Genomic DNA, 25071 nt, shown 5'->3' with positions numbered 1-25071 from the left:
GCGCCGCGCTCTCACCTCCGCGAGAGCCGGAACCCGGCGCGCGCCTCAGGAGCATTCACACTTGCACCCGGGGCTTGCAGACCTCCGAGGTGCAGGGCGGGGAGATACTTGTAGACGTCCGGTGCATTTTTCTAGAACGAGCTAAATGGATGGGAAAAGAGGAAAAGTCCCGGTCCCCAGGCCACGACTGCTCCCCTCGGGCTGCCCACAGATTTCCTCAGGGTGCTTGTGTGAGGAGATAGCGTTGCCCCGAGGCGTCGTCCCGCAAGGCGTGTGGAGCTGAGGGTGCAGCGTGCGCCAGGGGCGCGCTGTGCCCGCCCGCTGGCCGCGGCGGAACCTAGGACTAATCAGGTGCGGCTGTTCTCCCGCACACCAGGCTGTGCGGCGGAGCCCCTGTCTGAGACCTGTCGCGCACGCCGAGGTCACCTAAAAGGCCAGCCTCGTCATTTGGTAGGAGAAAGAGAGAAAACGCTGCGTGAAACCCTTTCTTAAAAAATTATTATTTAACCGTGTGAGGCGGGAAAGCCTGTACGTGGCGGGAAATTCTCTTCTATTTAAAGAGCTGTGCAAAGTTGCCAGGAAACTCACTACGTGTCTGTTTACTCCCCGCGAATGGGCCCCAAGGAAAATAAGCCAGGACCAGGTGACCGCGCGGGCTCTGCGAAGCCGCAGAAGGCGACGCGACTCTCCAGCGACCTTGCCCTCAGGGCGGGGGAACAGGCAGGTGGGTGTTGTGCATGCGTGGGTACCACACACTTTCTCCATTTTCTCATTTCATTTTTTAAAAGACCACAAATGCGCACAAGTGTCTCTCAAAAATGGATAGCTGAACAACTTCAAGAGAAAATTTGCGCAATGAAAGATTGGAGGTCGCGATAGATCCGTCTGTGGGCGAAGGCGGCTCTAACAGAAACGCTTGAACTGAGCAGGAGCCCACAAATTTCGTTTTTACTGTAGAAATCGGTAAACGAAATCAAATGGTAATAGTTAGCTATTACAGCCACTGAAAAATTCGAATTAATTTAATGTGTTTCGGATTTAGATGCATGTAAGCACCATACGTTTTATTTTGTCTAGCTATTTCCATTAAGTTTTAATAAGCTATTAAAGTTCTCTGGATAAATTTTGTGAGGATTTTTTTGTAAGTGAGTGGAGATTACATGAACCAGAAGCGAAGTTTGAACATAATTTCCTCAGCCACTGGGAAGGCTGCCTCTCCTGCCAAAACTCTGAAGATTGCAGAAAAGAAAAAGGAGAAAGGAAGACTAAACAACTCATGGAGCACCTACTATGTGCGGACCTTCTGGCAGAACTAGCCTTCCTCATTTTATTTCACATTAATAATTGTCCATCAATAAGAGCACTTTAAAAAAAAGAGTGAAACCCCTTCTTCTGCATCCAGAACTCAGATGTGCAGCTTCCATAATTTTATTTTACTCACAAGAATTTCTTTTTTAGTATTTCCTTCTTTAAAGTGACGCAGTTGGCAGCTAGTGGGGAGATTCACGCTTGATGACATTAAAACCTGGTTTGTTTAACTGATCACGCCGGTTAGTGTCATAACCTTTGTGTGTGGGGGGGGGGGTGAGCAAAGATGAGTCGGCACACGCTGAATTTCTCCGAACTCTTCAAGTCCCTGTAAAACCAAATCCCTCGCACTGTTTGCGAGGAGAGGGAACTTGTAACTGAGAGGAAAGCACCGTCACTTAAGTCGACGTGCAAAAAAGAGAACTTGCAAAGTAAAATTTTTCCGTCGCTGTGAATCAAAGGAACCGAAAGCAGGACCCGTTTTGTGAGGGCTATGCAAACACTGCGGTTTATATTGACCGTTGATAAAGACTGAGCTGGACGAGAGGGCTATATATGTTACAATGGATGCGCTGGAGTGGAATTCTCAAGAGGGGAGAAACAGAGGGAGAGAGAGATGACAACCAGAGGAAGTGGGGAAAGGAGAAGAGGAGAGTACAGCCAGGAACTGCAGCAGGCAGGTAAATCATCAGATATTCGGTTCCTGCAACTGATGAAAAAAACAATCTCCCTATAGTCCAGGGGAAATGGTTTTCTGACGTAAGCCTGGTGGTGATTCTATTTGTCCTGTTCATTTTCCAGACTATCAAAAAAGTTATTTCGAGCTTCAGCCAAATGTTTTGACTGGGATTCCGAAAACCGGACGAAGTGTTTCCTGCTGTAACGCCCGGTTGGCGGCGGGGCCCAGCGCCGAGCGCGCCCGGAGTCGCGCGCCGCTCGCCCGGGGCTGCTCGGACCCGAGGGTGCTCCCGGCGGCCCTGGAAGAGGCGAGCGCCGGAGGTCGGCCGGCGGGGACTGCTAGGGTTCCACGTGGGGCCTGACTTCGCCTTCCTCAGGAAGAACACGCCTTCGGTTTTGTTCTGGAATGGGAAATGGGCGCAGCTCTGTGCGTGGCTCTCAAGATTCGCGGGCGCTTGACAAACTTGGAAGCTCTGGAGGCTCTAAACTGAGATTCCTTGTTCCCCGCGTCCCTTTCTATCTACTTCGCCAGTGCAAAAGGGCCGCTGGCCAAGGGGTGCTGTGTTAGATGATTCTTTTTTCCACGTCGACCGGAGAAGGGCCGCCGCCCGTTCCGAAGGCGACTCGCCGACCTCAGCACCCCGGCTCCGCTCCGCGCGGCGCACCGCCCGCCCCTGCACGCCCGCCCAGCCGCGCTCGGCGCGAGAGCCTGAGGGGGAGTATCTGCTCCTCCCGCCGGAGCGCGGTGCCAGGGCGCTCTCCTGACATAACCCTGTCCAGGGGGGGCCCGAGACGTGCAATCGCCAGTGCTGGGCTTCCCGGCGTCCGGCCCCGTCGTCCTTGCCGCCAGCGTCTTCCTTGGAAACAGCCCCCAACAGCAGAAACTCTCAATTCACACCTCGCCGCGCTCCTCGCTTTTCCGGCCCTTTCTGGGACCCCACCCCCCAACCCTGCTCCTCTGGCCCGTCGGGGCCCGGAACACTGGCACCACTCCCCACACCCACACTGCTGCGCCATTTTAACTCTTTAAAGGCTGCCGCCGCCGCCGCCGCCGCGGGGTCAGAAAACAGAGACGGTCCATCTTCCCCACCATGCCCCCGCCTGGGGCAGCGTGCGGGGGAATTGTGAAATACCTCGGGGGTGGGCGAGGGTGTGGAGGACACGGAACCTCCGGACTCTGTCAACTCTGGCAAAGTCTCGGGAACACTTGTGCTCCCCCCCCCCCCCCCGGGACAGTTCCCTTCGCCTCGCAGCGAGCGCTGGGTGTCCCGAGTTTCTTGGCACCGACCGCAAAGAGCCTCTCCCTTTCCCTAGCCCCTTTAAGGACATCTGATCTGTAGCCTCTAACTTTCTCCTCCGGTCGGAAAGCTTTGTCAGCCGCGGCGAGCGACCCCAGGCGAGGCCGGGAAGGGAGCGCACTGGTGTGTTAACCCAAAGCCTGGCGCCCAGAGGTCGCCTGAGGCCCTATGGGTCGAGGCCCCGAGCGCTGTTTGCAGGAGGGAACCCCAACGGACCCGCGCGGGGCGTGTAGCCGCGGCTGAAACAGGCGTTCCCCTTTACAGATCATATTCCTCATAAAATCTAAAGCCAGATGCATCGCTTGGGCTTGTGCCCATTTCACCGCGAAAGGCACAGATTTGTTTCCAAACTGGACTCCAAACCGAGAGTTCTGGTGCGGGTTCCAGCGGTGTGCGCAAGGCTGGGGCTTTCGATGGCTCTGGGGAGTTCCCCGGTGGATACAGCTTTCACACACTCGAGTCTGAAGTTAACCCAGGCAAAGCATCATTTGTGAACGGGTAGAATTTTTTTAAAGAGCAGAATAAAGACAACTACTTCGAAAGCCGCGTATGCACTTTTTAAGGGGGGAGGTGTGTGTGTGTGGACCTCCTAAATATATATGCAAGATAATCCAATGGAACTTGTTTCAGAAAAATATGTTACAGGGGAAAAAAAAAACTTGCCAGACAGTGAGAAAAGTGACCACAAATGAAACCAAAGGGTGAGCACGGGGAAAGCGGGTATTTTTGCAGTGAGGTTTGATGAGTATTGAAAGAAAGAAAGAAACAAAGAAAGAAAGAAGAGAGAGAGAGAGAGAGAGAGAGAGAGAGAGAGAAGCCTCTGAAAGGAAGCGCTCAAGTGTCTGTGTCACCTGCAGCTTGCCGCTCATCGGTGAACAAAGAAATGTAGGTGCGATGGGATGCCTTTTTCACAGTTCGGACTTTCTGGTATTTGCGGTTGTGGTACAGCGGGGATCAATAAAAACCAACAAAGCTGGTCGGGGATTGACTCCTGCTGGTTACCGGCAAAACATTAGCAAGAAGCCAACACTGCCTTCCCTAGGTTTGCCGAAGCGAACTCCATTCTGCACATTTTTAAAATAACAGCCTTTTAAAAAGTCCTGTTGATGAACTGAACAATAGGGGATGCAGGGACTCAGCCGTGCAAACAAGCACACAATTCCAAATCTTAGAATAGCGAGCGGGCGCAGGGCAAAGCGCCCCTGAGCGAGGTGCCCCAGCTGCGCGCCGCGCCCTGGTCAGGTGCCGGCGACGTGCACAGAGCCCACAGCTCCCAGAAAAAAAAAAGCCGAGATCAACAGATTTTTTTTAATGTGTTAAATCCCACAAATATTATTACAATAGTGGTGTTGTTATATAGAATGGAGTGTTTATCAAGGTAAGATGGAGCTTTTCGGGCGTTGGGCCACAGAAATGTGGCTGAGTGAGAGAGCGCAAGGTTCGCAGGCCAATCTGCCAGTGTTGGTTCGCAGGGAGAAGGGAGAACGAGGACACAGTTTAGCTGACCATGCTAGGAGCGGCTGCCATCTCCAAGGAGCGGTTGGGCTGTGTGAGGGAGGTACCTTCACCTTGTAACTTAAGATATCTGAGGCCAGCAAGGCTGCCCACGCGGGCCGCGCCTCCTGCAACTCCGTGCACGGCTACCTTTGTCCCCACGGTGGCTCCCGTGAGGGAAGAGGGCGCGCGCGGAGAAAGTCACCAAAGTTCCCTTAAAGTCTTTAGACCGCGTAGAGCTATGGATTTTGCGGGATAGCTGGGTGCTTATGCAACTACAGAGGAGCAACAGTTCTGTGGGCCTCGAGTCCCGGGAGGCCTCTGAGCGCCCTCGTCTCGCCGCCGCTCGCTCAGGCCTCTCCTGGGGAACCACCGCCAGGGGCCAACTCTCACCCCCGCGCCACACTTCCGTGCCTTCCGCACTGTTCCAATCAGTCTCGAATTTCAACTCCTGGCCCGGGCCAAACTCTTGCTGCGGGACTGGTATATTGTCATTCGCGTTTGCTTTTCCCAGGGGAAGGAGGAGCCACGGGGCTCCTGGCAGCTCCTGGGCGCCCTCCGGGGACGGCCCAATCCAGTGTCTGCGCAGCTCCGGCCCCCACCCTTGCCTCCTTGCGACCCCATACCTTGGCCTCCCACGGCCGCCGCGCTCTGGAAAGCCGCTACGACTGATGAGCCCCGGGTGCTTTCGTTTTGGTTTCGCTCCCTCCTCGCCGCAGCTGGGAAGGCTGCGCAGGAACCAAGTTGGGGGCGAAAAGCGCGTGTTCTGACAGAGCAGCGGCGACAGCGTGACTTGGCCTGAAGCTAGGGCAGGGGAACGGAGGCCGAGGCCGAGGCCTGGGCATCTCTCCCCCTTGAAAAGGGCCCGGAGGCCCTGCCTTACTTTCCTCAAGCAAAGAAAAGTGGTTTGTAGGCACACTGATTCCACAGAAGTGGCGCGGAAACGAATTCGCCTTCTTAGGAGGAGTGCGTCTTTCAAACACAGACGGCAGGGCGAAGCAGATGGGCTTACGGAGGGGTGGCTGGGGCCTTTCGCTAAATTGGAAGGAAAGTGGGGGAGAAAGAGGCTGCTCCAACACCAGGCTCTGAGCACCGTCAGGTGTGGGGGACCGAAGCGCCGTGCGGTTTGTTGCGGGTCGACCCAGCTCCGGGCTTTGGAAATCCGGCAGCCGCTGCCCAGGTCCGTTCGACTTCATCTCTCACCACACATTGCTTGCTTGATGAACTCCTCACCATAGGTCTCTCCCTTAAAAAGGGTAGGGATGGGGGGCCGGGGGCGGGGTGGGGGGCGACAAACCTGGAAAGGTTTCACCAAATACCAGAGGTAAACTGCCGCCCTGTCCAGTCCGTGCGAAAACGCCCTCAGGTTTGGACGAGCCCAGTGCTCGGCCCGGGGAGCCCGGTCCGGGGTGCGCGGGCCCTCGCAGAGTCCCCCGGCCTGCACTTGGCCCGACTGTGGGTGAGTGCGCGGAAAGTTTCCCTAAACCACTTGAAAGAATAACAGAACACTTCCAGACTGTTTACCAGTGTCCAGCTGCCCAGAAAGGTCCGACGCGTTTCCTGCCCTCGTTCCAGTTCTGCCCCGCGTTTTCTCCACCAGTGATCTGGTGGGCTACGTTATTTTATTGCAACTCCACAAAGTCAAAATGCGATCTGGAACAGTTAGGGAAAGGACCGGAAGCTGCGAAGGTTAATTACACACAGACTGGCTAACTTGCACTTGGTATGGGAAGGCCTTCCTCTCGTGTTTACCGCCCTCCTTGTTTACATCGAGCTCAGGAATCGGGCTTTAGGCCGGCAGGGAGCTCAGTTTCATTTTGGGGTATGGCGGGCCCTATCGCTTCGTCACCAGGTTTTGAAGGAAAGTTCGAACGTTTTTGTCACAGATTTAACTTTCAGTAACACCTCACGCACTATATTCCTCCCCCACACTCCGCCCCACCGCGGCTGGGGTCTGCAAATTCTTTGGTCCCCGGCCCTTGGAGGAATTCGCGCAACGCCTTGCTGCACCTGCGGAGGAAGCAGAGCGTCTCCAGCGCTTGGGACGCCCGCACCGCGCTTCCCGCGCGCCGCCCGCCGGCTAGGGACCCGCTGCGAGCCACCCCCGAAGCCCCCATGTCTGCGCCCTCCGCCAGCCTTGCGGGCGGGAGCGGGCTAGCACCTTAACGCCTGCGCGAGCTGCCTCGCGAAGGGCATAGGGATTTGTCAGGTCCCAGGCTCCCGAGGCGAGGCCCGGACGCGCGCGCACATCGCGAGCAGGGCGGTGGCGCTCCTGGGGCTGAAGGGGAGAAGGGAGATGGAAACTCGGGACGCTCGGGAGCGCTCCCAACCGGAGATCCCCGCCGGGTGGCGAGGGAGTAGGTGCCCACGCTGTGCGTGACGCCTGGGCCGCGGCCCGAGCCCACGAGCTGGGCGCGCAGCTGGGCGAGGCCTCCGCTCGGAGCTTGGCGGGCGGCGCGGAGCCCCGGGGAGCTGGTTTTCCCGGGCGGGCACGTGACGGGGTTGGCAGCGCTCGGGCCCAAGCTAGGAGGAGGGGGAAGCGGCGAGCAGGAGGCCGGGGGCGGGCGGCTGGCGCGCTGTGTACTTAGGTCGTGTGCTGGGGCTTTTCTCTCCCAGGAGCCGGTGGGGGGAGGAGGAGGGGCCGCCGCTCCGCCTTCTCCTTTTCGCAATGTTGACGCAATCTATAAATAGTGGAACAAAAGGACCAACTTCCTCGGAGCTTTGCTGAAACTGCACAAAAAATCGAGCTGGGGGGTTCCCTAGTCCCCAGCGATGGGGCGGGGAGCGCGGCGCCGGGGGAGGGGGCGGGCGCGGCGGCGGAGCGGGCCCTGCCGAGCGGGGACACCTGGCTGAGGCGCAGCTGCCGCCGCGTCGCTCCGCGCGAGCCCAGGGCTCCGGTCCCTGCGCGGGCTCGAGAGCTCGCGCCGACCGGGGGTCTTCCTCCTGCGCCGTTGACAGGTCAGTCTGTGCCGCCCCTTTCCACACTGGGTTTGTTTTTTTTTTCCCTCCCCCCAAGCCTCCACTTTTAGAAGCGAACTGAGGGATAAAATAGAATGAGGCGCAGTAGCGACAGCCACCAAACTGCAGCCCCCAGGAGCCCGCGGCGGGGGTGGCCGAGGGGGCTTTAGGAGGCGGTCCGCCCCTAGCCCCTCGTCGGGACGCCGCTGCCCGCGCCGCGGCCGAAGGCGAGGCCAGGCAGGACTGGCGCGCGCCGCCCAGGCGGCAGGGAGCGCGGCGGCGCGAGCTGCCGGGCGGGGCTCGGAGGGGGGCCCCCCGGCGGCCTCTCCCGCCGGGACCGACCCCCGGCGGCGACGTGTCAGGGCCGGGAGGCCGCCGTGCACGCCTCGCTCACTCCCGAGCTCGGACCTGACCTCTTCGCCTCGTCCTCCGCGGCCGTGGGAGGACTGAGCAGAGACGCGCGGTTGCTGCACGACACCGCGCCCCCCGGCTCCGGAGCCCACGCAACCCCGCACGCCGGGGCTGGGGGCAGGGTGGGACCCGGGGCACGCCGGGCTCCCGGAGCCCAGGACCCGAGCGCGAGCGCCCGCCGCGCAGCCGTGGCGGTTACACTGGGCGCGGGGGAGGGGGCGGAGCTGGCGCTGTTGACAGCGGCGCTGAAGCCGGGAGGGCGAAAGTTGGGGAGAGGGGGCGGGGGAGAGGTGGGAGTCGCGCCTGGGGGAGGGAGCGCGCGCGCGGGATTCGGCGGGGCGTGGGGGCCTGGTCACGTGACGGGCAGACGCCCCCGCTACAGGCTGGCTGCAGGGGTGACGTCACCACCCTTGGCTGCAGGGGGTGGCACTTCCGCTCCCTCCCCCATTGCCGCTGCCCTCGCCCCCTAGTACTGGTGGCGGCCACTGCTTGGCGGTGTGGGAGAAGGGAGAGGGGCTTCTCCCTTGCTGCTCCGGCCCCCGACCGCTTATGCAGCTTCCCTGAGTCCCGGGCCAGTGCCCTAAGCGAGAGCTGCGGCCGCCCTTTCACGGCGCTCCCCATTGTGTCAGCGGGCGGCGCTGGGCGGAGGCTGGTGCGGCCCCCCGCGGCTCCCCGCTCGGAAGGGGGCGGGGCGGGCCCGGGCGGCCGAGGCCAAGTGCGGCCGCCGGCCTGGCCGCGCGTCCCGAGAGCGCCGTCGGCGCGCGCGAGCTCCGACGTTGCGGACTTGCGGCGGGGCGCGGCGGCCTCGCCCGCGAGCCTGGGCGCCGCGGGGCTGGGGAGCCGCGCCGCGGCGCCGGCTCCGGCCTGGCGGGTGTGTGGTCGGAGTCGCTCGCCGCTCCTAGGGACGCGATTCCAGCAGTCGTTAGGAGCTATTTGGAGAAACTAGGGGTTTTGGTGACTCAGCGCGGTGAGCGCTATTTATAGGTAGATGCGTTAAGAGTGGGGAGAGACTTCGCCCGGCTCCGTGCGCCCCGGGGATGGCACAGAGCTCTGTTAGGAGGCAACAATTAAAGACTTAATTTTGGAAAGGAAAAAAGATGCGACTGTTAGAACCTAAAACCTGTGCTGTAAGGTGTAGCAGGTCTCAACGAGCAGACTGGTTAAATACAGCTTATCTTAAAAAGTTGGGACGTTTTCCGGAGTAGATGGAGAATTTTGGGACACATAGTGACCAGAGACTTTTTTTTTTTTTTTGGATGGTGGTGTGTAAACCAGAAGTAGTAATTCAGGTAAAATATTCGGCAGTCTTAATAGACTGCAGACTCTCAGACCTGTGTTGTTTATTAGTTACAAGATTTGTTAAGTATATGACACCATGGCTAGGTCCGAAATAAAGGAAAGCTGGATGATGTTGGAAGTTCCTACACAAATGTTCTGTTACAAGACGGTGTGTGTGGCATTTATCTCTCATCAGAAATCTGGGGATTATAAATTACGTGTTTACCACCCAGTTTCTCCCTCCCAAGAAATCATTACATTACTGCCCTGCGGGTCTTCAACGGTGTTTAAGTGCTTGACAAACACTGATTAGCCGTTGCTTGTTTTGGCTTTATGGCTTTCATTCTTTTCTCCTCTCCCCCTCCCCCTCCCTCCTATCCCCGGTGTGGAAATCCTGGAGCGGTTGTGTGGTTGGCTGCACAGAGGCAAGAGTTCACACTCATCTGGCTCAGCCTGTGCAGCTTTCCGTAGGTAGGGTCACCTGAGATGTTTCCTTTTGAAAGAAAGAAGGTGGTTCCTGGATGGTGGCGGTGAGGCCAGTTATGAAGAAGGGAAAGGGCATCAAAGCTGAGCAAACGAAGTGTATGCCGGTCTGCAGTCAACAACAGCGGCCAGTTCAGTTCGGGTGCCCCGTGCGGTGCTGGACAGATGGCCGGATCATGCATATCATGCTGAGGAATTTGGATTTTCGCCTGAGACCTACACTTTTTTTTTAGACTTTTGGGGGACACATAGCCCTTTGAGGGGGAGAAAAGTAATGGGCTCTCTTTCCATAAAAAATGTGCTTACAGATATATATTAACGCATACTATTTCAGGGAGAGTTACTCTGCTTTCAGAATAAATTCCTAGGAAAGGATTTTTTAGTGAAAATGATGTGGTCAGGTGTGCAGCTTGCAAAGAGTCCATTCATTGGTCGGAGTCCTGGGAGACTTGAAGATGGGATGTAAGACAGCCTGTGACCTAAGTGAAAATCAGCTTGCACCAGTGCTGAATACCCCCTGGGGGCAGTAGGGTTAGGGAGAAAAGTAATGAGAGAATCAGTGGAATGGGGAAGCTGGCCTGGGAGAGCCAGGACAAGGGGCATACAGGCTTCTGGTGTAGAGTGAGGACTAGAGGAGGAGTGATCCTCAGGTCCAGGAGGAGGAACTCTGTTTTGTTCCTGCAGAATCTGAGGTATCAGACAGCTATCCCAGGAGGGTTACAAGTCCAGTAGTAGCCAGTCAAGGAAGTGTCTGAGACAGACCAGGCAGAAAGTAAAGAGATCTGAGACGGGAACCCCGGGGACACCCACGGTTAGGGAAAGAGGAGGCACAGGAGGATTCTTAAATGATAGTGATGTAAAGACAGGGAAATGTCTTTAGCAAATACTTCTGCTGAGTCGATTCTGCTCCCCCGATAGTGAGTGGAGACCTGTTGCTACTCTGGTCCCTTGATGAGACTGCAAAAACTGTGCTGTTACAGTGAAAAGGAAAGCATAACTACCCTTCCAAAGATTTGAATTCCGAAGGGCAATGAGGGCAGGAGAGGATTCAGCATTGTTGCCCCTTATGAAACTACTGAAAACAGGGAAGAAGAAAAGGAGAAAAGGAAGAAAGCAACTTTATTTTTCCCCTACTGAAGCCCCTAAGCCTTCAAGGAAAACAGAGGATAGAGTGGGTCCCTGAGAGATGTTTTTTGCTCCTATGGCACTTCAAAACCACACTTAACCTCCAACAGTGAGTCCTGGGAGGTGCAAAAGTGGCAGTCTGGCTCAGGAAATGAGGAATAGTGAAGGGAAAGGGTGATCTCTGGCTTCCTCCAGCTCCTTCCTACCAGTTAAAGGCAACCCAGAGAGAGAGAGAGATTTGTCCAAAGCAGGGACTCAAATACATAACAACACCCCAAAATTTATTAGTGTAAAACAACCACATTACTTTGCTCATGAATATGCAATGTGGACAGGGCTCAGTAGGGAGCCCTGCTCCTTTCTAATCCACTTGGCGTCAGCTGGAGCAGCTCAAAGGCTGGGGGCTGGCATCATCTGAAGGCTTGTCCACTTGGCTTGTCTAGCGATTAATACTGACTGATGGCTGGGACCTTAGCTGAGGCTATCAGCCAGAACAACCCGCCTTTCTGTGAGGCCTGGGATTCCTCAAGGGTCCCAAGACTGACAGCCAGGTGGAAGCCTTATCACTTTTGAAGACCTAGGCTTAGAAGTCACGCAGCATCATATCACATTCTATTTATTAAAACCAAATTACTAAGGCAATATATATATTCTAGGGAAGGGAATCAGAATCAAGCTTTTAATATGAGAAGCATCAAAGAATCTGCAATATGTTTATAATCACCACATACAGTTTAATAGATTTATAAATAATACAGTGTACATTAAAAGCGTTTAAATGTATGAAGCTAAGTAAATATCCTCTTTTGATATTAGAAATTAACATAGGGGCTGGCCTTGACTTAAAGGGTTAAGCCACCGCCTGCAGCACTGGCATCCCATGTGGGAAACTGTTAGTGTCCCAGCTGCTCCACTTCACATCTAGCTCTTTGCTAATGCACCTGGGAAAGCAGTGGATGATAGAAGATTTTATTTACTGATTTGAGAGAGTTAGAGACAGAGAGAGGGAGAGACAGAGGGAAAGGTCTTACATCCACTGATTCACTCCCCAAATGGTCGCAATGGCTGGAGGTGGGTGCAGGGGCCCAAGCACCCACGTGGGAGACCAGGAAAAGGCTCCTGGCTTCTGATCGGCCCAGCTCCAGCCATTGTGGCTACTTGGGGAGTGAACCAGCAGAAGGAAGACCTCTGTCTCTCCCCGTCTCAGTAACTGTGCCTCACAAATAAATAAATCTTTTTTTTTAAGAAAAAAGAAATTAACATAAAACTCCAAACATTTAAATGTCTAGCAAAGCTAATTCTGAGCCAATCTGAGTAGGCAGTTTGTCTCATCATGTCCCCACCTTCTTCCTTCTCATGCGCATTCATTCCCTGCAGCTTGGACCTCCTTGTATAGGTCCACCTCTCTCCTGAGCTAGGTGGGGCCCACACAGAGTGGCAGTGATCAATTCCCAAAGCTCTTCTCCCCCCTCCTTGAATTGTCTAGGACTTTGGACTCACAAGGCTTTAGTGGCATAATATCCGCCCTTCTCAAAGTCAAAAAGGAAAATGTTACAGACATTATTCCAATAAGTAACTTTATACATAATAAAATTACATTTCTAAAAAATGACTATATGCTTTTAGCAGTCAGAATATTGATTTTACTCATATTTCAGATTTATTCATCAAAGTCATTCTAAAGGGACAGTTAAGATTTTAGGTATTTTATAACAATTTGCATGTTTCCCTTGAAAGTAGTATAACACACAATTATTATAATTAAAAAACTCATGCTTCTCCCACTTTTATAATGCATATGTGTATTATTTTTTTAAAAAACCAACACACATAGTTATTTGGTTAGTAAAAGTGCTCAACAGCTATCCCTCTGAGGACTGAAAATACTAATTTCCACAATCAAAAAAAAGGTTAAATAATCTTTTTTTATAACCTAGTATCTTTTGAAATTCTCATTAACCTGATATTTATACACCTTTAATGTTCTCTTAAGAAAACAAAATATGCTTCCTTTATGATGGAGATAGTACTTAGGCCATTTTAATAATTCATATGTTCCTAAAGGTTGTCTAATACCTCTATACATCTTGGTAATTTTGCAAAATTCTTTATATTTATGTTGAGTCAAAAGCACACTCTAAATTCAAACCAGAACACAGGCTTTTAAGTACATGCAAACAAAGAACAAATATAAGTTTATGAACCCTTTGTGTTTTTGTGTGTATTACTTAATGATTTTTGGAGTAGCATCTAAAAAATAAAATGAAGAAAGTCTGTCTTAATTTTTAAAGTTTCTTACTCAGCAATGATAAAACAAAATGGACACAGCATTCCCATTAAAATAACCAACTTTGTTATCAGGCCCCAAACTGTTCTCAGTTCTCTGTGACTTCATAGCTACCATGGAGGCAGCCCAAAGGAGCTTAAGTAAACACTTTTAGATTACGTAATGCAGTTCTGAAGGAGGAACAACTGGAGCCACACTGTGCCACAGAGCTTTACAGATGCTGTTTCTCTGTTTGCCAGCGCGCTCATTATCCCATCTATAGAATGACTCCAGGGCAGTGATAGCGTGGAAGGAAGCTGGAAGTGGGCCAGTCTGTCTCTAGACACCTCAAATGAAGGCTAGGTTGAGGAAATTATTTGTGTTAGTTACCTAGAGAATTTGTTTAAATTTCACAAACTAAGAATTTAGTAGCATTTTAGAAAATGCTGTCGTGAAACTAGCACACTGGTAAATGAATTCAAGAAAGAAAACATGACCTTGCTAACAGTAATGCTGTTTACTAATACATTAAGAACTAAATACAGTTTTTTTATTGTTTCACAAAAAAATCAGATCCTTCTTTGTGTATTTTTTTTACTTTTCCGTCTTCAAATGCAATATATTTTAAAGTAAATATTGATAAAGAAAATATAAAAATATATATATTTCTTCAAAATCTGTGCAAGGCCTTGTGTGAAGCATAATAGAAAGGCAAAGAATTGTAAGTCCCTGAGGTAGTAAAGCTGTTAATATGAAAATATGAGCAAAACTTCATGGGTGGAATTTAGTGGAAGAAAAACTGAAGGTCCTGCTGAACTTTTTGGAAATGTTTCCTTGCAACAATTTCCTAAAATCCCCGAGGTTTTAAAAATTAAGACTTTGGAGACTTTTTAATCTATATGTTTCAAATTCAAAAATGGCAACAGACTCTTATGAAACATGTGTTTTTACTGGTTATGTCATTACTTTTACAAAGTCAAGCTTAATGTTTCTGTGTGGTGCCCTTCATTTGGTGGGGTCATTCAGTTGTGGTCTGTATGCACACATGGTTATTTGCTTGTGCTTGTGACATGACTTGGCTCTCCATACCAAGTTACTAATTTTGATTCTTCAGTTAGTCTGCTCTTCACTATTTTTCTTCCTGTATGGACCCATGGATACTATATTTGCCTTTTTCCTTAATCCCAGAAAGGCACTTGTTTAGATATAATAGTTGTGGGTCATGCTGAGTGTGTTTTAAAAACTCATTTTTTCCTTTGTTTTTAGGCTTGAGTGTTACTTAGAGGAACTGCAATGCTAGCATGATTTCCTCCCTCTAGTTAAGACTTAGTTTTTCTGTTTAAAGACCTGAAAAGTTTTCCTTTCATTCTTTGTCAATAGCTTACCTGGGATACGCTTCAATATTGAAAATTTTTTTAGAGGTTTTATTTATTTATTGAGAGGTCGAGTTACAGACAGAGAGAGGGTGAAACAGAAAGGTCTTCCATACCCTGGTTCACTCCCCAGATGGCCGCAAGGCCCAGAGCTGTGCTGATCCAAAGCCAAAGCTTGGGAGCTTCCTCCAGGTCTCCCACACAGGTGTAGGGGCCCAAAGACTTGGACCATCTTCTACTGCTTTTCCAGGCCATAGCAGAAAGCTGGATCGGAAGTGGAGCAGCTGGGATTCAAACTGGCACCCATATGGGATGGCGGCACTGTAGGCAGCGGCTTTACCTGCTATGCCATGGCACCGGCCTCCTTGAATATTATATGTTCATTTTATTCTATAGATCCTATTTTTTCATTATTTGGTAGGAATCTCTTTTCTTACAACTTTAAGTGCTTTTTATGTACTCAGGGCAATAAGTAAGCCTATGTTATATCATCTTTACTTCACTTTATTATCTTCTTTGCAATTACTTTGCTCTTTCCTTCTGTATTCACTGAAAATTTAGCTAGTTTTGTAATTTAATAAATTCATTTATTAACGGAATTCACTAACTACTATATATACCAGGCCTCACTGGTGAAAAGGATCAAATTCCTACTTTCAAGTATCTTACATTTTAGTGGAGAATAGGGGAGGAAGAAATAAACTTCTGGCAGAATGTCAGCAGTGAAAATACTAGGAAGAAACCTGGGTAATGAAATGGGGTGGAGAGAGGAAGGGATTGTGCATTTTAGATAGAGGCCTGCATGAAGTGAGGCAGTATGCTAGGTAAAGACCTAGGTAATAGATAGAAGAACACATGTAAAGGCCTTAAGGTGGGGACAATGTGTTCAAGACCAAGTGACTAGAGCCAGATGAGAAAGGAGGAAAGGGTAGGAGATGAGTCTGGAGAAGTGGGTAGGCTGGAGCATAAAAGGAGTAGCAAACCCTAGTGAAGACTCTGAATTTTAAGTGTGATGAGGAGCAGACAGATAGTTTACACTTTAAAAACAATTTATTTATTTACTTGAAAGGCAGAGTTACAGAGAGGCAGAAGCAGAGAGAGAGAGAAAGAGAAAGAGGTCTTCCATCTGCTGGTTCACTCCCCAAATGGCCACAATGGCCGGTGCTGCACCAATATAAAGCCAGGAGCCAGGAGCTTCTTCCAGGTCTCCCATGCAGGTGCAGGGGCCCAAGGACCTGAGCCATATTCTACTGCTTTCCTAGGCCATATCAAAGCGCAGGATGGGAAGTGGAGCAGCTAGGACTCGAACCAGCACCCATATGGGATGCTGGCACTGCAGCTTTACCCACTACACCACAGTGCTGTCCCCAACAGTTTATGCTTTAAAGGAGCCTCTCTGGCTGCTGCTGAGTATTTCAAGAGAGATCACTGAGTATAAGGAATTGGACAAACAGGTATGACAGGACCAAATTAGCAACAAGGGTACAGGAAGGTGACAGGATAACTTTAACTCAGAAGCTAGGAGGGACTGGGCAGAGCTGGAACCCCCACCCCAGAGGAGGAGCTGCTGCCCACTTGCTGCTGGTAACCCAGCAGCCTTTGTGTGGTCTGGTTCCTGGAGAATTGGGGCAACATTGACAGGTGCAGAAGGCTCACAAGAAGGAACATGTTCTTTTTCCCTCTTGTTGATTCTTAGGTTCCCTCTAACTTCCCTTACTGATGGAACACAACAGGAATTCAGGTAATAGAATAGCAATATAATTGGTAGTCACAGCGCCAGCACCACAAAATATGGAAATAATGAGAGGTAACAGCTTAATAATGCACAAAGCAGAATCAAGGATGATTTTTAGGGTTTTGCCCTTAGCAACTACAAGAAAGTTATGCAGTTACCAACATGGGGTACAACTTAGGGAAAAGTAAGTTGTAGAGGAGAACAAATTCAATGGATTTGTTTTAAATGTGCTAACTTTGAGATCATTATTATACCTAATGGGAGTTGCTACAAAAGTAGGTGGGTATAAGTTAGGGAACGCAGTAGAGTCATCAGGAATAGAAAGCAAAATTAATCTTGAGAGCACAGACAATATTTAAAGCCAAGAGACTGGATGAACTAATCTATGGGGAAATGAATGTGGACGGACAAGAAAACAGAGTGAGGTATATGCCTGGGGCTCCCAAATATTTGGGAAGAAGAAAATGATCTGGCAGAAGGTAGATGTTGATTTCAAAAAGAGCAATCTACCTGGAGCTGTGGACATAATCTTAATTGCAATGGATTGAAGAGAGAACATCAGGTAAGGAAGTGGAGACTGCAAGTACAGGCGGTCTTCAAAGAGCTTTGGTATAAAGGGGCTCTTATCAACTCTGTCAACAGGAGGGGAATGTGGAGTGTATGGTGACCCAGAATAGAAAGGGGAGGGGGCATAACTCGGGAATATGATCTTTGAAAACACAAGGCACATTAGCAGGGAGCTGGATTTAAGTGGAGCAACTGGGACTTGAACCTGTGTCTATATGGGATGCCAGCATTGCAGGCGGCAGCCTAACCTGTTATGCCACAACATTGGCCCCTGAGTAATTTTTTTATAGAAATCTTTTATTTAATAAATATAAATTTCATAAGTACAACTTTTGGATTATAGCAGTTCTTGCCCCAAACCATCCCATCTCCTACTCCCTCTCCCATCCCATTCTTCATTAAGATTCATTTTTATTTATCTTTATATACAGAAGATCAACTCTATACTATGTAAAGATTTCAACAGTTTGCACCCACACAGACACACAAAGTATAAAGTACTGTTTGAAGACTAGTTTTACTGTTAATTCTCATAGTACAATACATTAAGGACAGAGTTGCAAGATGGGGAGCAAGTGCACAGTGACTCCTGTTGTTGATTTAATAATTGACACTCTTTTATTTCTGACTTCAGTAATCACCCAAGGCAGAGTAATGTTTTTAAATGGACTCCACTTCATATACATTTTAGGTCATGCTACATGCAGAAATATAACAGATAAGAAGTCATACTAATATTATATATTGTTGTCATAGCCACCATTTACTGGATGCCTATGAGCTGGGCACTATTATGTTAGGCACTACATATAACCCTATAAGGTAGGTGTCATTATTAGTTATTTCCATAAAACTTTTTTTTAAAATAAAGGGTTTTTTTTAAGATTTATTTTTTATTTATTTGAAAGAGTTACAGACAGTGGTGGAGACAGAGAGAGAGGTTTTCCATCTGCTGGTTCACTTCCCAAATGGCCGAAACAGCAGAGCTGGGCCAATCCAAACCCAGGAGCCAGGAGCTTTTTCCAGATTTTCCATGTAGGTGCAGGAGCCCAAGGACTTGAGCCATCTTCTGTTGCTTTACCAGGCACATTAGCAGGGAGCTGGATCAGAAGTGGAGCAGCCGGGACTTGAACTGGCGCCCATATGGGACAACAGCACTGCGCCAGAGCACAGACCCTTCACAAAACTTTTTAACTGATGATGTAAGATCTCAGAATCTTTTGTGAAGTTTATAGCTGGCCATCAAAAAACAAGGTACGAACAAGTGTTTCTCTTCTGTATTTGTCAAAAATTACCACTGGAAAAAAAAACTGTTCTTTTTGAAGTATAAAATAATAGTTTGCAAAAGTGATCATGCGAACTTAGGGGACAGTTTTGTGGCATCATACTACATCATTAACCTCTTGGTGAAAGAACTGGTAACAGGTACAGATTCCACGAACTTGGTAAATTAATTGAGGTATAGTGATATACTGAAAGCCTGCTATGTCAGCATACTTAGTAAACTGTATGAAACCATCATAATTTTATGTTATAGGATACACATCAGTGTTTTCTAAAGTTCCTTTATTTGGACTTAAATAATATCAAACTTTCCTCTTGGTCAACAATGTTTGTGTACATATGTGCACATATAGATACAGGTATACAAGCAAATTTATTCTCATGTGATGTACTGAAAACGAACCACTGGGACACTAGATATCTATGACAAGTACAGTGGTTCCCACTCTCCACACTTTGGTTTCTGTAGTTTCAGTTGCTCACAGTCAATCGAGGTCAGTAAAGCACAATAAGATATTTTGGGAGAGACCATGCTCTCACAAATTTTCATGCAATATATTGTACTTTATTATCAGCTACTGTTGTTAATCTCTTACTATGCCTAATTTATAAATTTAACTTTTCCATAGGTACATATGTATAGAAAAAAAACAGCATATACAGCAATACAATCCATAGCTTCAGGCATTCATGAGGCCTTAGAATATATCTCCTACAAAAAAGGAGGGGGCACTGTAATAGATTTCTTTTTCTGATTATAGAAAGTAGTACATGTTAAGTGAAGAATATTTAAAAATATGTTTCAATTAAAAAAAAACACAACTGAGGGCAAGCATTTGGTGCAGTGGTTAAGACACTGCTTGTAATACACTCACCCCATATCCGAGTGCCTGGTTTGGGTCCAGGTTCCTCCACTTCTGACCCAGCTTTCTTCTAATGCACATCCTGGGAAACAGCAGATGATGGCTTAAGTACTTGGGTCCCTGCCGCCTATGCAGGAGACCCAGTTGGAGTTTGGACTCCTGACTTCAGCCTGGCCTAGCCCTGGCTATTGCCAGTATTTGAGGGAGCAAACCAACAGATGGAAGTTCTGTTTGTTTCTGCCTTTCAAATGAAATGAAAATAAATATTTACATTTTTTTTAAATTCAAAAGGAAAAGAATAACCACTAATTCCTTCAGAGACAGTTACTACTTATGATTGTCATATTTCCGTGCAGTTAAGCTGATGAAACAAACTACTTGCTTGTGTACACTGCCTTTTTTGCATAATAATACCATAAATGCTTCCTCAAGTTTAAAACTTCAAAAAAAATTCAGGGGCTGTATATAATGTGCCTTGTATGGAGTACTACTTCCATTAAGTGGTTATTAATTTTCTTACTTTCTTACAGAGAATATTGTTGTCAGCTTTTTTATGAGTAAATCTGTTTTAGAATTTCATATTACTTCCTTAATTAGAACAAGGCCAACATTTTCTTTTTGATTTTTGTTTGTGAGGCAGAGGAGAAACCAAAACAGACCCCATCCACTGGGTCACTCCCCAAGTGCCCAGAAGGGTGGGGCTGGGCCAGGGATGGAGCCAGGAGCCAGGAATGTAACCCAAGCTTCCCATGCAAATGGCAGGAACCCAAATACTTGCACCATCACCACTGCCTCCCAAAGTGCATTAGCCAGGAGCTGGAGCTGGGAATTAAATCCAAGTGCTCTGATGTGGATTCAGGGTTTTTTTTTTTTATATTTTACTATATTCTTAAACTCTTAATGAGAGAGCTGCTAACTGATAGGTTCAAGGAAGTTGGTAAATTAATTGAAACATACCTTCTCTAACCATCTCTTTCATCAGCTAACATACTGAAAGCTTGCTATGTCAGAATACTTAAATAAATTGTATTAAATCATTATAATTAACCAACACCTATCCTAGATCAACATTTTTAAAGTTCATCATCTGGTACATGTATATTAAATCTCTTTGAACGGACCATCAAAGAAGGAGGTACCTTTCTCTGAAGGGAGGAGAGAACTTCCACTTTGACTATGGCCTTGTCTAAATAAGATTGGAACTCAAAAGGCTTCCATACTTCCATAGCCTTAGCAACTCATGACAAGAGCCTAGGGTGATTACTGACACTATAAATAAGAGTGTCAGTTGTTAAGTCAACAATAGGAGTCACTGTGCACTTAGTCCCCATGTAGGCTCTCTGTCCTTTATGTGTTGTACTATGTGAATTAACGGTATAATTAGTACTCAAACAGTACTTTATACTTTGTGTTTCTGTGTGGGTGCAAACAGTTGAAATCTTTACTCAATATATACAAAATTAATCTTCTATATATAAAGATAATTGAAAATGAATCTTGATGTGAATGGGATGGGAGAGGGAGCGGGGGATGGGCGGGTTGTGGGTAGGAGGGAGGTTTTGGAGGAGGAGAAAGCCGCTATAATCCAAAAGTTGTGCTTTGGAAATTTATATTTATTAAATAAAAGTTAAAAAAAAAACTGTCTTTGAATTTTCTGCATTCTTTACATTGAAAATAAATCCAAGGAAAACTATATGGACTACCTTTTAAAATTGAAATTAGTATCTAAGTTTAGACTCAGGGTTTTTATTTTGGTTTTTAATATTTAAAGCTTTTTAAGATTTTATTATTATTATTTGAAAATCAGAGTTACAGAGAGAGAAGGAGAGAGAAGGAGAGAGAGAGAGAGAGAGAGATATCTTCTGTCACTGGTTCATACCGCAAGGTGGGTTTAACAGCCGGGGCTGGGCCAAGCCCAAGCTAGGAGCCAGGTGCTTCTTCAGGTCTCCCGTGTGGGTGACAGGGGCATAAGCACTTGAGCCATCCTCTCTTGCTTTTCTCAGGCTGTCAGCAGAGAGCTAGATCTGAAATGGAACAGGCAGGAACTGGTGCTCATATAGGATGTCAGCATCACAGGCAGCAGCTTCAGCTTCATCCACTGGGCCACAATGATGGCGGCCCCAATATTTAAACCTTTATGGCAAACAAATTCTACTGTTTTGGTCAGGTTCAAATTAACATTTGATTTGAGGGTGTAGGTTTTTTTTAACTTTTATTTAATAAATATAAATTTCCAAAGTACAACTTTTGGATTATAGAGGCTTTTTCCCTCCATAAACTCCCTCCCACTTGCAACCATCCCATCTCCTGCTCCCTCTCCCATTCCATGCACATCAAGATTCATTTTCAATTATCTTTATATACAGAAGATCAATTTAGTATATATTAAGTAAAGATTTCAACTGTTTGCACCCACACAGAAACACAAAGTATAAAGTACTGTTTGAGTACTAATTATACCGTTAATTCACATAGTACAACACATAAAGGACAGAGAGCCTACATGGGGACTAAGTGCACAGTGACTCCTATTGTTGACTTAACAATTGACACTCTTATTTATGGTGTCAGTAATCACCCTAGGCTCTTGTCATGAGCTGCCAAGGCTATGGAAGCCTCTTGAGTTAGCCAACTCCAATCTTATTTAGACAAGGCCATAGTCAAAGTGGAAGTTCTCTCCTCCCTTCAGAGAAAGGTACCTCCTTTTTTTTTAACTTTTATTTAATAAATATAGATTTCCAAAGTACAGCTTATGGATTACATTGGCTTCCCCCCCATGACTTCCCTCCCACCCACAACCCTCCCCTTTCCCACTCCCTCTCCCCTTCCATTCACATCAAGATTCATTTTCAATTCTCTTCATATACAGAAGATCAGTTTAGCATACATTAAGTAAAGATTTCAACAGTTTGCTGCCACACAGAAACATAAAGTGAAAAATACTGCTTGAGTACTAGTTATAGCATTAAATCTCAATGTACAGCACATTAAGGACAGAGATCCTACATGAGGAGTAAGTGCACAGTGACTCCTGTTGTTGACTTTACAAATTGACACTCCTGTTTATGGCATCAGTAATCTCCCTATGCTCCAGTCATGAGTTTCCAAGGCTATGGAAGCCTTTTGAGTTCACTGACTCTTATCTTATTTAGACAAGGTCATAGTCAAAGTGGAAGTTCTCTCCTCCCTTCAGAGAAAGGGAAAGGTACCTCCTTCTTTGATGGCCTATTCTTTCCACTGGGATCTCACTCGCAGAGATCTTTCATTTAGGTTTGGTTTTTGTTTGTTTGTTTGTTTGTTTTTGCCACAGTGTCTTGGCTTTCCATGCCTGAAATACTCTCATGGACTTTTTAGCCAGATCCAAATGCTTTAAGGGCTGATTCTGAGGCCAGAGTGCTATTTAGGACATCTGCCATTCTATGAGTCTGCTGTGTATCCCACTTCCCATGTTGGATTGTTCTCTCCTTCTTAATTCTATCAGTTAGTATTAGCAGACACTAGTCTTGTATATGTGATCCCGTTGACTCTTAATCCTATCATTATGATCAATTATGAACTGAAACTGTTGACTTTGACTAGTGAGATGGCACTGGTACATGCCACCTTGATGGGATTGAATTGGAATCCCCTGGCACATTTCTAACTCTACCATTAAGGGTAAGTCTGATTGAGCATGTGCCGAACTGTACATCTCCTTCCTCTCTTATTCCCACTCTTATATTTAACGGGGATCACTTTTCAGTTAAATTTAAACACCAAAGAATAATTGTGTGTTAATTAAAGAGTTCAACCAATGGTATTAAGTAGAACAAAAAAAAAATACTAAAAGGGATAAAGTATTAAGTTGTTCATCAACAGTCAGGACAAGGGCTGATCAAGTCACTGTTTCTCATAGTGTCCATTTCACTTCAACGGGTTTCCTTTTGGATGCTCGGTTAGTTGTCACCGATCAGGGAGAACATATGATATTTGTCCCTTTGGGACTGGCTTATTTCACTCAGCATGATGTTTTCCAGATTCCTCCATTTTGTTGCAAATGACTGGATTTCATTTGAAGCAAACACCATGAACACCTTGTATTCCTAGCTCTCCTCAGAAAATTATTCCTTTAATGTTTTCTGTTCAATTTAAAGAATCTATAAACATGTAAAAATAGTTGGAATATAAATTTAACTATGTCTTCAGTTATTCTTTGAAAACTATATTTTTTATTTATTTATTTAATTTTTTGATAGGTTAGTTATAGACAGTGAGAGAGAGAGAGACAGAGAGAAAGGTCTTCCTCCCCTTGGTTCACCCCTCAAATGGCCACGATGGCCGGAACTACACTGATCCGCAGCCAGGAGCCAGGCGCTTCCTCCTGGTCTCCCATGCGGGTGCAGGGGCCCAAGCACTTGGGCCATCCTCTACTGCTCTCCCAGGCCACAGAAGAGAGTTGGACTGGAAGAGGAGCAACTGGGACTAGAACCTGGCGCCCATATGGGATGCCGGTGCTGCAGGCGGAGGATTAACTAAGTGAGCTGCAGTGCCAGCCCCAGAAAACTATATTTAATAAGTACCAACTAATCACCATTTTGTAACCTGAACTACCAATGCATTCATTTAACATGTTCAAAGTTACAGGTTGTAGTGAAGCTGAAGATGTGAACATCAAGGACAGCTTCTAGGCTTTTCCAACCATACATGCCCTTTCAGAAAATATGAAAATGCATGCCTTTCTCCAGATGTCTCACTGCCATTAAGGCCTCAATATAAAATGGGGGTCTAGGGAAGTATTCTATTACAGTGCCTTTCTCAGTATTTTTGGTACAGTTTTCATTTACACAAATAGTATGTGTGTATACAGATTTTATGTAACCAAATTATATTTCATTTTCTTTCAGAGTAATATTTTGGAATTTTAAACAAAAAACATTAACTAGAGAAATGTCAAAAACCACAGAAAAGTACTGCCATCTGTAATTCCACCAACCATAGAAAAACCAATATTAATATTTCTCTATTTCCTTTCTACATTTAAACTACATAGTCACTGTGGGCTGGCGTTTGGCACAGCAGTTAAAATGTCCCTTGGGACATCCATGTCCATACTGGAGTGCCGGGGTTTGGGTCCAAGCTCCACTCCTGATTTCAGCTTCCTAATAATATAATCCCTGGGAGACAGCTGGTGATGATTCAAGTACTTGGGTCCCTGCCACCCACATGGGAGCCCTGGATTGAGTTCTCAGCTCCTGGCTTCACCCTGGTCCAGCCAGCCCTGCCTTTCAGGAATAAACCATTGGCTGGGAGATCTCTGTCTTTGTGTGTGTCTGTCTTTTTTTTGCCTTTCAGATAAATAATATTTAAAAAAATATAGTCACTAATTACTATCTATAGTTTTATATACTATTTTTGTCACTCTGTAATAGACAATGGTAATTTTCTCACATTACTGAATATTTTTGAAAACATTTAATATTTGTATAGCATTCCAGCATTTGGATATACCACATTTATTTATCCATCCCTTCATTTTAAATATTTAAATTTTTGTTCCCCAGTTTCTGCAAATATATAAGGATATTTTAGAATCCATATATTCTACTAGTAGTCAAAGTACTACTGTTGGCTGTCTCTTCTGCCTTGTTGCTTCTGTGAGGGGTAAAAGTTACTGTGATTTCTTCTCATCTACTTCAGCTTCTATATAGCTTTCTTCCAACATAAAATCTGCACTATGGGCAATGTTATAGAGCCTGTTTTTTTTTTTGTTTTTGTTTTTGTTTTTTTTTTCTAAAACAGTATCATCTCTGAGTGAGGTGCATATTTCTGCAGCTCTCCTGCCGCAAAAGAATGCAAATGAAAACCAATTCCATGTCTGCATAAGGTCTGGATAATGCATATATTAGCTTTAACCAAAGTTGAAAGCCATGAGATTAAAACCCCACCAGCAGCAAAGAGGCATTCCTATAAT

General features: G+C 47.1%; 1 protein-coding gene across 2 annotated transcripts; it reads left to right on the top strand.

The window, feature by feature from the left end:
* The first annotated feature begins 286 nt into the window (after window positions 1–286).
* On the top strand, window positions 287–4269 carry LOC149124598 (uncharacterized). 2 transcript variants are annotated; one of them, XM_089304193.1, is made up of 2 exons: window positions 287–724; window positions 2110–3844. In XM_089304193.1, the coding sequence occupies exons 1-2, from the start codon at window positions 613–615 to the stop codon at window positions 2346–2348; spliced, it is 351 nt and encodes a 116-aa protein (XP_089160319.1). In that variant the 5' UTR covers window positions 287–612; the 3' UTR covers window positions 2349–3844. The 2 variants fall into 2 exon arrangements, 1 of the variants encoding a protein (XP_089160319.1); XR_016213299.1 differs by lacking the exon at window positions 287–724 and adding an exon at window positions 1607–1988 and having other exon boundaries at window positions 2110–4269.
* Window positions 4270–25071: the final 20802 nt, after the last annotated feature.

The sequence above is a fragment of the Oryctolagus cuniculus genome, chromosome 9 (assembly GCF_051225735.1).
Source record: "Oryctolagus cuniculus isolate XC-2025 breed Fujian yellow rabbit chromosome 9, ASM5122573v1, whole genome shotgun sequence".
Taxonomy (NCBI): domain Eukaryota; kingdom Metazoa; phylum Chordata; class Mammalia; order Lagomorpha; family Leporidae; genus Oryctolagus; species Oryctolagus cuniculus.
The sequence above is the reverse complement of the archived record's forward strand: the minus strand, read 5'-3'. Positions and strand labels throughout refer to the sequence as shown.

Bases quoted from the DNA above. Each gene is read 5' to 3' on its own strand.
- LOC149124598 (XM_089304193.1), top strand. From the start codon at position 613: ATGGGCCCCAAGGAAAATAAGCCAGGACCAGGTGACCGCGCGGGCTCT. The intron at 725-2,109 runs GTGGGTGTTGTG...TTCATTTTCCAG, and splicing joins CAGGGCGGGGGAACAGGCAG to ACTATCAAAAAAGTTATTTC.